Raw genomic sequence first — 13,831 nt, forward strand, 5'->3', positions numbered from 1 at the left:
GCCGGCGGCTGTTTGGCGGTTGACAACGAGAGGCCTCAGAGAGAACAGGTGAGCAGACAACCTTTTGTTCAAATGAATAAAATGTCTGTGATTGGATAGACTAAATTTAGTTGTCAACAGCAGAATAAGCCTCTACCCATAGTTTAGAAATAGTTTTAAAGTGTTCTTGATCACACGTAAAGTACAAAGCACATATTTCCATGGTTTTTTATAGGGAAAGAGAATAAGTGTCCGCTGGTAGGGATCTAGGTAAAAAGTATATAAAGAGTTTAAAAAGGACGAAGGGACGCTCGTTGGAGCTACCGGAGTCGACTCTTAGTCGATAGAAGTCCAAGTTGAAATCCGTAGGCTATGTAGATACCTCTGTTAAATCAAGTTGAAATCCGTAGATATGTAGATACCTCTGGCAACTGAGCCACTATATTCAAAGCACGGGAGACTGGGTCCTCGTGTACGGTCAGTTTGCCGCTATAAGGCGAGGGGAGGACACAGGGACAGATTTGTTGTTTTTCATATGCTGTGTGGGCAAATGTGTGGGAGCTTGTTGTAGAGCTTGGTGTTTTTGACGAGACCTGAAATCCAGGTGTATCAGGAAACTGAGAATTCCTCGGATGAATGGTGTTCGACCAGACTACATACCTGTGGGGCATTGAAGAGGAATAAAAGGGAAAATCATAGTCTAAGGGTACTACGAAGCAGGGAGAAATAAAACAATATTGTTGAATTGGCGTTAAAGTCCTCAGCAATCAAGCGCTGTATCTCTCTGATACAGTAGAAGCTTCTTGATTGGATTCACGATATTGGGTAATGCATCCATTTCTCCTGGCTTCGAAGGATACGTGTAAATAAATAAAATAAACTTTGTCGTGTACGGTCTTCACGGAGAGTTGGGCTGGTGACGTGGAGGCGTGTCTTGTTGAAATAACTAACGTAGAGAGTCTAACGTACAGAGAGCACTACCGGAGAGTCGCTGTGCGTGCTGGAAGAGAGAGAAAAGAAAAGAGTTTTTCTGGTGCTGTGGGAGTTGCCGGTCTGATTTGTGTCCTCTGGCGGTCTGATTTGTGGCTGGTTGGACGAGGTCAGGGTTGATAAGATAGGGAGTACAGAGCGGAGCGTAACAGAGTTTTTGTAAAACGCTTCCAGAAGCTGCAGAGTGGAAACTTGGAGGGGATACAGGGAAAAGAGAGCAGTAAGCCACGAGGCTTAGCCTAGCATATCAGCTAACCCCCCCTAGCATAACAGGAAAAGCGGGACCGGAAATACAAGAAAGAGGAGTCAAGAACATCTCAAGACACAAGAAAGATAGAAGGGAGACACTTAGTGGCCGGGGGGAGCACTACACCCAAAATAAGAAAGAGTGCCCCTAGAGGTAGGGACAAGACACTCATACCCCAGTGGGCAGATAGGGTACAGCAGGGATTTAACCCTTTGGCACCAAAATTTATGTCCACTTGTTCCTCCACATGAACTAACACACACTTTAGCAACCAAACTGACGCTGTCGTACACCATCCAAACATCAAAGCTAGTGATTAATAATAATTATAGAGTTGAATAAGTAGTAAGAATAAGTATAAGGATAAAATACTGATAAGAGGAATAAAACATTTTTAAGCTAAAATCAGATTACACTCTCATACATCATTAGAACAGGAACTGAAAGCAAATAATGATGCCGCTTTTATAGCCACTAAACAAGCCATGGCCAGTGCGACTGCTTTGCACCCACCCGACTATTCAAAACCTTTTCACCTCGATGTTGATGAAAAGGACGGATTTGTGAATTCCGTCCTATTTCAAAAGGGGGATGGGTACACGGGTAGAAGGATTTTGATGTACTACAGTGGGAAATTGGCTTTTGACTATTACCAGGCACCAGGCATCCAATAATTAACACGCATTAACAGGCTGCACCAGTGGCTGTGACAGACTTTTCCTTCCTGCAGGAATAAACGGACTTAAGACAACTTTGATTCAGAAACCTCATTCCTTTTTAACGGATCTATAGGAAAATCTTCCATTACACTGGGTAAGGACATTTCCAGGAAGCTCTGACGAAGACGTGTGGCGCAGTCTAAGAAACCTCTCACCTTCACAGAAGCAGCCAGAGTCAAAAACGCAACGAGGAAGTAGAAGAAGAAAAAAAACGTCTGGGTGCACATAGATTTTTCAGGGACTAATATACAGAGATGAATGGATTTTTAGACTCCTACAAGCTTGTAGGGTTACAAAGAGGTGTAGTTTATTGAAATCCGACTTTGTAAAGTGTACTTTAAGTTACTAAAGACAGCGATGTTACAGGGTTCATGTAATTACATAAACTTAACGGTAAGTTTAATTTTTTCTGTTCGGTTAGAACTCTTCCCACAAGGCTTTACTGTATTTCAGCACTTTAAATGAAGTTAATCAACGTTGTGGTTCCGAAGATACTTTAGGAACGTCACTTGCCTTTTTAATTTTTTTCCTGTCCAATAATGGGCGCCACGGGACTCTGGGGTTAAAGAGGTTAAGATTATTTATTAAATTTTTTAAATGTTTAACAGTGTTAAGTTAAATATAGTATACACGTTCAAACCATTTTCATGATCATTTTGAATATTCTTTTACTATTTAAGATGCCACTGTCAAGTCAAGAGAAATCAGCACGACAAGGAGATAACATTGTCAGGTGGCCCAATTGAAAACGTCAGGTGGTGCAGCCAGATAAAATTGTAATTTAAAGCAATAAATAATAGGTTAAAGTAAAGAAATGGTTGCTGAATGTGATGTGAAGAACTATTGTATTGAATGTATTCAGTTCTATATTTGTATTATTATGTTTCTCTATTTAATTGTAAAATCAAATGTTAAATATACTAAATACCTAGAGTACGCAATTATCTTACATTATTATTTATATAAAACAACCATAAAACAACAATGTGTTAGGCACTGTAGACACTACAAGGGATCATTTCCAAAAGTCTGTTTGAAAAAAAGAATTGGAAAATATATATTTTTTTTACAAATATGTGGTTGCGTCACTTGATAATTTTTAGCCTGTGAAGTTAAAAAATACTGTTAACAACTAATTAAAACAAAAAAAAAAACTGAGACTTGTTAAAGCACAATGTTCCAGCCCAACCCCGTCAGCCCACCGGCCCCGCATGTAGAGATGTCGGAGCCCCAGGAGGAGCCCCCCAACACTACCCCCCTCACCATACACAACAGCACTGTGTCTGCGGTGGAGTCCTCCAGGTTTCTGGGATCCACAATCTCCCGGGACCTGAATTGGACCACCAACATCAACACCATCCGGAAAAAGGCCCAGCAGAGGCTCTACTTTCTGCGCCAGCTCGGGAAGTTCAACCTGCCTCAGGAGCTGCTGGACTCCCAAGTCCAAACCCCCAAGTCCAAACTCCAAAAGTACACAAGTCTGGACTTAGCGTACTTGGTATTGAGAAACGGCCATTGTTTCATATCTTCCAGCTGATATGAAATGATGCAACACCAGTTTGTGGATATGTATGGATGTAATCACGTTTTGGACTAAATCTCTTATGGGATTTTTTTTTATTAGACCTTTACGATGTAACAACGGCGTTCTTGTTGGAATGTTATGGATTTATGGATCAATATGAGGCGTCATCGGTGAGTTGCCTGGCTTTTGCTATCGTTTGTTTGTTTGTTGTTGTCTGACAAACGGATTGACTGTAGCTGCTGTGGTGGTCTGATCTTGAAACGGAGTGCACAGCTGGAATCACAAGAATTATAGGTTTCCAGAAACACCAAGCACTGTGTACCGAACTATAAATAGATGTACAGTGTACAATAGAATGTACAGTAAAAGACGCCTGCGGGACGGCAGAACGCAAACAGGTTAAAAAAAAGAGACTCCACGACATTAACAACATGAAAACAAAGAGAAGTGCTGCTACATTTAAAGTAATGTTGACGAACAGAGCAATATAGAAGAAAAACCCCTTCACAACAGTTGGCCAGATCAAGAACACTCTCCAGGAGGTATATGTATCTGTGTCAAAGTCGACAATCAAGAGAACTTCACCAGAGTAAATACAGAGGGTTCACCACGAGATGTAAACCATTGGTGAGCCTCAAAAACAGAAAGACCAGATTAGAGTTAGCCAAAAAACATCTAAAAGAGCCTGTACAGTTCTGGAAGAACATTCTATGGACAGATGAGACAAAGATAAACCTGTACCAGAATGATGGGAAGAGAAGAGTATGGAGAAGGAAAGGAACTGCTCATGATCCAAAGCATACCACCTCATCAGTGAAGCATGGTGGAGGTAGTGTTATAGCGTGGGCATGTATGGCTGCCAATGGAACTGGTTCCCTTGTATTTATTGATGATGTGACTGCTGACAAAAGCAGCAGGATGAATTCGGAAGTGTTTCGGGCAATATTATCTGCTCCTATTTAGCCAAATGCTTCAGAACTCAATGGACAGCGCTTCACAGTGCAGATGGACAATGAACCGAAGCATACTGCGAAAGCAACAAAGGAGGTTTTTAAGACAAAGAAGTGGAATGTTCTGCAATGGCCAAGTCAATCACCTGACAAATCCAATTGAGCATGCATTTCACTTGCTGAAGACAAAACTGAAGGGACAATGCCCCAAGAACCAGCAAGAACGGAAGACGGTTAAAGTAGAGGCCTGGCAGAGCATCACCAGGGACGAAACCCAGCGTCTTGTGATGTCTATAGAAGCCAGACTTCACGCTGTCATTGACTGCAAAAGATTTTCAACAAAGTATTAAAAGTAACAATTAGATTTATGATTATATTAATTTGTCCAATTACTTTTGGTCCCTTAAAAAGAGGGTGGCCACATTTTAATTTGTTGTAGTTCCTACACCGTTCACCTGATTTGGATGTAAATACCCTCAAATTAAAGCTGAAAGTCTGCACTTAAAGCACATATTTTCATTCATTCATATTTTCATTTCAACTCCATTGTTGTGGTGTACACAGCCAAAATAATGAAAAATGTGTCAATGTCCAAATATTTATGACCTGACTGTATATTACTTATGGTATTCAATACATCCAAATACAGCAGTTTTGGTTCTGTTTAATATATTTGATTTACAGTTTTAAATAACAATCTTTCAGTCATCCTTGGTTCTTAAAAGGTTTTAAAGTACTCTGCGGATCATTCATGCTTATTCATTGTGTGCATGTTTATACTGCAAAACCAGTTAACGACTCGATGTTCAGACCATCAAATAGAACAAAGGATGCAGAGGGTTCCGTTTGATGCAGTTGCTTTTGAATTGTTGTATTGGCAGCCATGAAAAGAAAAAAGGCTGAATAGTTGGACGTCACAGCGGAAAAAAACTAAAACAAAAACTTTGTGTTTGCACAAAGAAAAGTGATTTAGTTAAGGTGGGAACGTAAGCCGTTTATTCCACAGTGTGCCAGCAATATATAAAATAGAAATGTTAAAAAGAACAGACATATGCCTCGAGGTCATTTGAATTATTTAGCTGTAAGAAGAGTTGTCCGACTGTTTGCTCACATTTACATTGAGCTATTAATCTGACCCGTTTGTTTGGTGTATACGTATCCGACTACCTTCACCATTTAACCATAAAGCCCTGAGAGACCGGAGCTAGAGAGGTGTGATTGGAATGTGTATTAGTGGTGTGGTTTACTCGTCACCATGTAAACTCTCACGAGTTTAAAATTAATCATCAACAACGTTTTAACACTTAACAGGATTTTTTTTAAACATATTTATTTAGCAGTTAAATGAATAATTAAACTGGATTGAGGAAAATACTTTTTGACTTTCATCTTCTAATTCAGTCGAGGGCTTCAGATGTGTACATATCAGACCATTTGTTACTGGTTAAGAGTAAATGAAGATGACACATGATTAAGAGTAAATGAAGATGACAGGTTTCAGTTCCACCTAGAAAAAAAGCACTTTTAGGATGATTATTTCTTTGGAATGGTGCAGCTGTAAGGTTTAACTCGAAACCAAATCATAGCACAATATGTGAACTTTCTCTCTGCAAAGGTCGACTTTGATAAAGTGAAGCAGAACAAAGTTAGAGAGGGTTTAGTACAGAGAAAATTCAGACGAGGACAGCAATTTGCATTTGGGCACATCTGTGACATTTTAATTTTTTCATGTACCAAACCATACATTTCACTTGTATATTACTTATGGTAATCAATACATCCAAATACAGCAGTTTTGGGCTTTTTTTTCTTAAAACATAATTTACAGTTTTATATAACTTTAGCTCAGACTCAGTGGCGGGCCGTCAGGGCCTGCTAAGCCTTCTCTGCTGGCCTAAACAGAATCACAAAGTTATTACTATTATTAAAGTTAACTACTTTACAATTAATTATTTTTATTTTCTTATAATTAAAAGTTATATCTATTTTATAATTTAATTGTTTTTCACAAATATTGTATTATACTTATTTTTCCCTATTAGCGTATTTTCTCGTTGACCAGCTCCTGTCCCGTCCGTTTGTCTATTTGTCTTAGCAAGCAGCTGCATGTTTAGTCACAATCATCCTCAAACGTCTTGTACCGAAACAACAGCATTGAATCATCTTACTTTATCTGGCAGCTTGAGAAAACAGTTTCTCTATTTGTGTACTCGACTGCACAACGTTTTTTATTCATCATTTATTTTACAAGATGCGTTGTATTGTTGTTGCATCACCCGTGGCTCCAGAGGTGACAATATCGGTCTCTCACACAGATTTGGGTCCAGACTGGAAAAGTGTATTAACTGTGATAATCCCCTGACTTCCATGAGGTTCAACATGTCAGTGTGTCCAATACCGCCGTGGTGAAGTCGAGCCTCGCAGAGCCGCTCACACCCCCGAGTGTCCGTTCACCCTGTCCATCAGCGCTGCCCCTCTGTAATCAGCAGCCCGGCTCTCCTCAGCGCCACGTCCACGCTGGGAATCAGTTTTTCCTGGAAGTCCCACAGTCGCTTGTCCTCGTTGAGCTGCTCCAGCGTCAATGAGCCCCGTAGGGCAACGCGGACGTGGACGATCCGACAGACGTCCATCGGGACCTTGAGCCGCCGTCCAGAATTCTGGAGCACTTCGTGCACCGATGTCCGCACCACCGACCTGTGATGCACAGATACACAACAGCCTCTGAGAACAATTGCATGGCATGTTATATGAGATAACCCTCTTCAACATGTTCACACCAATACCCAATAGGGTTTCACAAACAGGAACTGAAGCTAAATGTATCGTGTGTATGTGTGGGGGTCCTGCATGAGTAACTTTTCCGCCTACCTCGGCTGAACTATCATCTTGTGTGGGTGGTAGGACTCCCTATTGGGGTCCTCCCTGTAGATGTGTTCCAGGATATTGACGCCCGGCACCCTGTTCCACTGAGGCAGGTGAAACCTCCCACTCGGTTCAAAATGCGTCTTGGGGAAGATGTGGTTCTCGATGAGGTACACTCCTGTCTATACGATGTCGTACAGCATGGAAGATGGGAGAGAGAGGATTTACATATGCAAAATCAACGTCAAATATAATCTTACGGTTAGCTAGTTCCGTAATATTTGTCCAGAATGTCCCTACATCCGGATGCTGCCTTTGGAGCACGTCCATCAGGGAGGTCAGGTCATCGTGTTGGTACGGCATGATGATCTCGTCGATGTCGTTCAACAGGACGTAGCGCGAGCGGTCCATGGACCTGTAAACGCACTCGTTGAGAGTGGTCAGCTGGCCGAAATAGTGCACGTCCCCCCCGCTCTCTGAGAAGAGCCAGCCACGAGATGGATTCAGGTGCTGGTCGATGGGCCAGGGGACCATCTCCACGAAGCCCTCCTGGCTGTAGGCCTGCAGCAGGCGGTCCAGGTCTGGGCCGCAGCTGGTGTTATAGATCACCACCCGATCCACGCCCAGTAACCTGCAGCAAGGGGAGGGGGGGGAAGAAAGAGGTAAATGATTGGTTTACCCAATTCACATGGTGGTCTGTGGCATCGTCCTTGTGCTGACCTGTACATCTCCAGGGTCTGTGCAAACTGAAGGACGTTGTTGTAGTCTCCAAACAGGTTGGAGATGCAGACTGTGAAGTTGAACTGGAACATTTCCTCCTCCTTGCCCTTGGTTTTCTGGTTCCTTATGGGAAGCCAGATCTGGTTGAATTGCTTCAATCTGTTTGGCTCAGTCAGGAGATTGACATGTGTAGCGCTGCAGTTTGGAGGAATCTGACACATGATGTCCGTAGTGACGTAGGGGAAACCAAAGTGGTCCGAGTGTTGTAGAATGGTTCCTGGAGTTGTGCTTGATAACTGGCCTGCACAGCAGAAAGTACAGTGAAGAGGTCGGATGGAGTCGATCTTAAATATGCTGATGATGCGCACATCCAAGCCGGCCTCTCTCTGGTCCATGTAGGCCGACACCAGGAAGTGCTTGGTGTTGCCGAGGGGGGTGATGGTCCCTTCAGAGATCCGCGAGGGGCAAGTGTTCGGAGCCCAACGCGGCTGTGGGATGGACCTGTACGTCCTGGGTGTTCTCACGCCGATGCAGAGGATGACAACGAGGGTGGCAATGAAGAGGAAGAATAACTTCCTTTTGATTTGTTTTGCCGTGTCCATCTAGCCACAGAGTCCCAACCTGAGGCAGAATCATGAACAAGAGATCAGAAGACACATTTAAAAAGGAACAGCACAAACAAAAGCTGGGCTCTGTTGTAATAGATCCGTGCAGAGAGGAGAACTACCATTTGTAGGCGCCGTTTTACCACTACTCGTTTTCTTGATCCCAATTTGTCTATTTGGTCTCATGTTCTTCCGTCATGTTAACACTCATTTTCAGTTATACACTGGGTTACTGAGCGACTTCAATGCAATCCAATAAAACAGAACCACAATAAATCCTTTCCTTGTAAAGCTCATAATGTTCGTGTTTTTATTACCAGAGAGATGACATAAGATATTCATTTATTAGTCCCGCAGTGGGGACAGTTGCAGGATTACAGCATCAGGTGGGTAAAGTGCAAACAAGAGACACATAGTAAAAAAAGAAAAAGAAATTAAAGCTGCTAGCAGCTGTGAGCGGGTCCTCGCTCCGGCATGTTTGGGGGCGCTGGCAGGTCGCCGACTCGCCCAGCCGAGAACATTCACCCGCCGGTCTGACGTTCAGCGGAACATCTGCCTCACGCAAAAATAATAAACCAGTTAATTCAAAACCAGTTCATCTCACACACTGGACGGCATCAGGGACACACTGTGTTCACAGTGGTGCAAAACGTCAGATATTATAGTGTTGTGTGTGTATTGCTCTTATACTGTCATTCATGCCAAGTATGGCCTAAAACAGCTTGCTAAACATAACTGTGTCACTGGCGTCAATTAAGTTTGCTGCCAATCCCGTGAATATGCTGTATGAAGGTATAATGAGTCACAATGCTCACGGTACCCACGTTACCTGAAGGCAACGTGGTTGAGGCTGGTTCTCAGCCTTCAATGTTAAGCTGTCACTCATGAGACCACGCCCCTGCAATTGAAACCACGCCCCCACGCCAGATCCAGGCCAAAAGTCTGAAAGAAAAAAAAAAAAAAAAGATTTGAATCTGAAAAAAAGTTTTTAAACTGAAAAAAAAGAAAAAGATTTCAACCCCCACTCCAAAAAAGATTAAAAACTGTAAAAAAAAAAAAAAGAGTGAAAGTTTAAAATCTGTTACTGAAAAAATATATTATTTTTCAAAGTTCAACAACAAAACTTGATTTTTCAGGTTCAAATCTTTTTTCCAAATGAACAAAACATACGACCTGGATTTAGCTCCATATAAACCCAAAGTACAGCTAGGCTAAATTTTACCTGTCAGATGAGTCAAGGGATCACCAAAATAACTGCAATTCACCCTGAGGGGAACGTGGATGTCTGTTCCAAATCTCAAAGCAAATCAATCCATTAATGATTGAGACAATCCACTAAAAATAAAAATGAATGCAAATGTCTCAACAAAGCAGTGACACTTTCCTGGTGGGAACAAAACTGAAGTCAACAGCAAATATCGCTAAACGAACGGACAAAATATTTGAACTATACATGGGACGAACATGTTTTTGACACTTTCCATTCCCCTGGCTGACTTGGCAGAGTGAGGAAGATTCTCGAGAGGAGCTCTAATCATCCAATAAAGTGAATAAATGTGCGGTCATTGTCCTGTACACATGCTGTACACATTGATGTTCTTTGGATAAAAGATGTTAGTACATTTGAAGGTAACAGGAGGGTTTTAACAATGAAGCTTTCAATCATGAGTAATACAACTCTTACTCTGCACGCTGTGTTATGTTAGTAATTGTTATATACAACATATGTGTGCATAATTGTTAAATTTCATGCATCAGCTGATGTTTAGCAAGTGACTGACACAAGAAAAGTTTAACAAGACATCCAGCAGGTTGTGGTATATACTCAAATTGAAATTACGGAGCTTTTATTGCATATTTGGAGTTGTTGAAGTGTGACAGCTCACTGTGAAGGACATAACTACGATCCCGGATGTGTTGACAGCATTTTGGTGGCCCTGGAACAAGTTAATAGGCTCATTTGTTATAGTTGCGCCTCGCCTGTAATCCAGACGAGCAGTCGGCTGCAGCATGAGGCGTTGTCAAAAAACTGCTCAAGTCGGATAGTTTTGCATGCATTGCGCGTTGTCCTTCTTTGTGTTTGTGGGGAAAGAAAAGCCAGCAAGTGGCAGAACTCTCATAAACTATACTATTATTTACAACCCCAACACCAGGGCCGGAGTGGGGCCACTTTTCAGCCCGGGAATTTCAGGCTCAAGACCGGCCCACTTTTTCCATGGTAATGGAAATTGGATAAATGAAGCAACAGTTCAGCTCTTACTATCCTGTAGTTTTTTTTTATTAATACCATGGTCCAACCAATAATGTAAAGGTTGAATACAACAATAATAATCCACTTAAGATGAGAAGTTAACAAAAAATATTCCACGTGCTTGAATCCTCCATGGTGATTGCAGCGCGACCAGGTCATGTTTGCGCGCTGCGGCACATTAAATAACCTAGAGTTTTTTTTCAGCGTGAGAAATACGATGTGTGGCGGGAGGGCGTGACTTAAGACCGAAATGCGTGACAGTCACGCTCAATGCGTGACACTTGAGAGCCTTGCAGTTGCCACTTGTGTTTGTCCTCTTGAAAATAAATCGGTAAGCTTGGCACATTTGGCAGCATCCTCCTCCAATGCCTTTCTTTTTTTCAGCCCCTCCTGCCCTCTTCTTCCGTCCATCCTCCCTGACGCGTATCATTGCGGTCGGGCCGGCCCAGCTATCGGTAGCCTATCTGAGAACTTTTTGGAAAAGACGAGCTATGGACCGAACCAACTCTATTTGGGAGGGGAGAACTTCCTCGCATGGTACAACCCATGCAGAGGCTGCGGTGTCAGAATGCGGAACGTGTGTAGCCCACTTTAAGAGAAGATGGACTAACGTGACAAATGTCAACAAATACAATTCTCGACCGGCCCAGAAGTGAAGCAGCCCACCGGGAACTCTCCCGATTACCCACCCCGGGACTGCCCAACACATTATTTCCAAAGAAAACGCCACTTAAAGGGCAGTGAAAAGCAGTGAAATGCCAATCAAACTCTCTCCCCTGATCCTCTGCAGCTGTGCTCAGCTCGGCTCACTTCCACCCCTCCTCCACAGACCGGCCGTGTTTCAATACCCAAGTACGGACCTGTGAACGAAACTCACAGCCGTTTTTGTTACATCGAGTTATGGTGTTCTTGGTTTTGCATCCTGTTTGCATGTTAATTTATGTCGCCAGCGACAGGCTCTGTACTAAAAGGGTTAATGAACAAGATAATGAACAAGAATTTGTAGGAAAAATAAAAAACAGCAAACATTGAGTCAATATAAAGTCAATGGTCTTGGCATATTACAATAACAAAACCTGTTGCATTGACCCACGACCAGTCTGTGTTATAATGATCTGTTCATACACAATCGAGTAGAAGTCCTGAACACGTGACATGTTACAGCGTTTTTGGAGAGAGGAATATATGCAAAGTAACCTCAGGAGCCTGAGTATTCATTTTAATGCCGATATGAATGAAAAATACTCACAAAAAAAGAAGACAAATCGAAGTGTAATTCTCCCTCCTTGGTAGGAAGACTCCCGCACATTTACAAGCGGTGGAAGTTCGAGTTACGGTCCGTCACTGCAGGCAGGCAGACAGACCGCCTCTCGCGTGTTAAGTGCTGCACAGCCTCACCTGTGCCGAGCGCGTGACTGATGCGCCGACAGAGGTAAACCGGGGGGACTCTTTCAGAAAAGAAAAAAAAAGATTTTCAGTAAGTGTGACATGTACCGTAAATCCCGAAAATTAATATCCTCTTTCTGTAGTTCCCGTTTTTCAAGATGCAAGCAACAGACCAGTATACAGTTCCTAATTATTTGGACTGAGGTCTATTAAGACTACAGTACAAAAATAATATCATAACTCTGTGTGGCCAATACACACACAACTCCAATCAGTTTCGGAAATAGGGCCCAACAGGACGGACGGACGAATGTCGGACGCACACGCACATGTTGCGTGTGCGTCCGACATGTTGTATGACAATTTTTGTCATAATGTATTATTTGCTAAATGCACCTTTTTATATAAACAAAAATAACCCATGTTTACTTTGTCATATGGTGGTTGTTGGGTGTGGCCTAAAACACACGTAATTATTCACTAAGGAGTTTACAATGCCTTTAATGATGTTGCTTTGTATGACATACATGAAGTATTTGATCAAAAAGGCTGGGCTACTTCTTGTATGTGTGCGCGTGTGTGCATGTGCGTGTACGCGTGCGCACACACACGCACACACATATACACAAGAAGTAGCCCAGCCTTATTGATCAAATACTTCATGCATGTCATACAAAGCAACATCATTAAAGGCATTGTAAACTCCTTAGTGAATAATTACGTGTGTTTTAGGCCACACCCAACAACCACCATATGACAAAGTAAACATGGGTTATTTTTGTTTATATAAAAAGGTGCATTTAGCAAATAATACATTATGACAAAAATTGGTTATAATGCCAAAAGCCATGTACGCTGCTTCACTATAATCACTGGAGGAAAGTTACTATAGCATTTACTCAAGTACTGTATTTGGTTTAATTTTGAGGTACTTGTACTTTACTTGAGTATTTCCATTTCTATGCTACTTTATACTCCTACTCTACGCCTCAGAGGCAAATGTTGTAATTTTTCCTCTGCATTTATTTAATAACTTAAGCTACTTTACAGATTCATATTATTAATACAAAATATAACCAACTAACACAACATGTTTACACCAAACTACCTGTATATCTACAAGTATATAGTTGTTAAAAAGAGCTCCACTTTTAGCTGCAACATTAAAGTGATGTAAAGCTTGTAAAGCTTGTGAAGCTTGATTAAAGACATTGTTGTGAGCTCACAACAAGCTCACAACTCAAATAAGAAAGAGTTATTTTAGAATAATCCAAATAAGCAAGTTGAATGAAATATCTACACCTTTTCGTCTCTTTTTTACCCTTACATTTAGTAAGCTAATGCCTTTCGGCTTAATTTTTTTAATTTGATAGAGCGATCAAATTGAAAATAAAGTGAATATTTAGATAACAGTGACTAGAATAATATGCACACTGTAAAATATAAAAATGTAAGTGACAGAAGGCTCAGAACTGAACTTTGACCAGCAACAGTCTAGTTTATTCTAACCAACACATAGACCCAACAGATACTTCCTTGAAGAGTCTCACCGCTTGATGACTTTATCCAAACAATGAGTTCAGTGTCGGCCCCTCGA

At 41.8% G+C, this 13,831-nt stretch overlaps 1 protein-coding gene across 1 annotated transcript; it reads right to left on the bottom strand.

The window, feature by feature from the left end:
• Window positions 1–6,872: 6,872 nt before the first annotated feature.
• On the bottom strand, window positions 6,873–8,594 carry LOC306740759 (uncharacterized protein; the record flags this gene model as incomplete). The annotated part of the gene is made up of 4 exons (XM_079222987.1): window positions 6,873–7,104; window positions 7,279–7,454; window positions 7,573–7,903; window positions 7,993–8,594. The coding sequence occupies 4 exons, from the start codon at window positions 8,592–8,594 to the stop codon at window positions 6,873–6,875; spliced, it is 1,341 nt and encodes a 446-aa protein (XP_079079113.1).
• Window positions 8,595–13,831: the final 5,237 nt, after the last annotated feature.

The sequence above is a fragment of the Taurulus bubalis genome, assembly GCF_910589615.1.
Source record: "Taurulus bubalis genome assembly, chromosome: 1".
Classification (NCBI taxonomy): Eukaryota; Metazoa; Chordata; class Actinopteri; order Perciformes; family Cottidae; genus Taurulus; species Taurulus bubalis.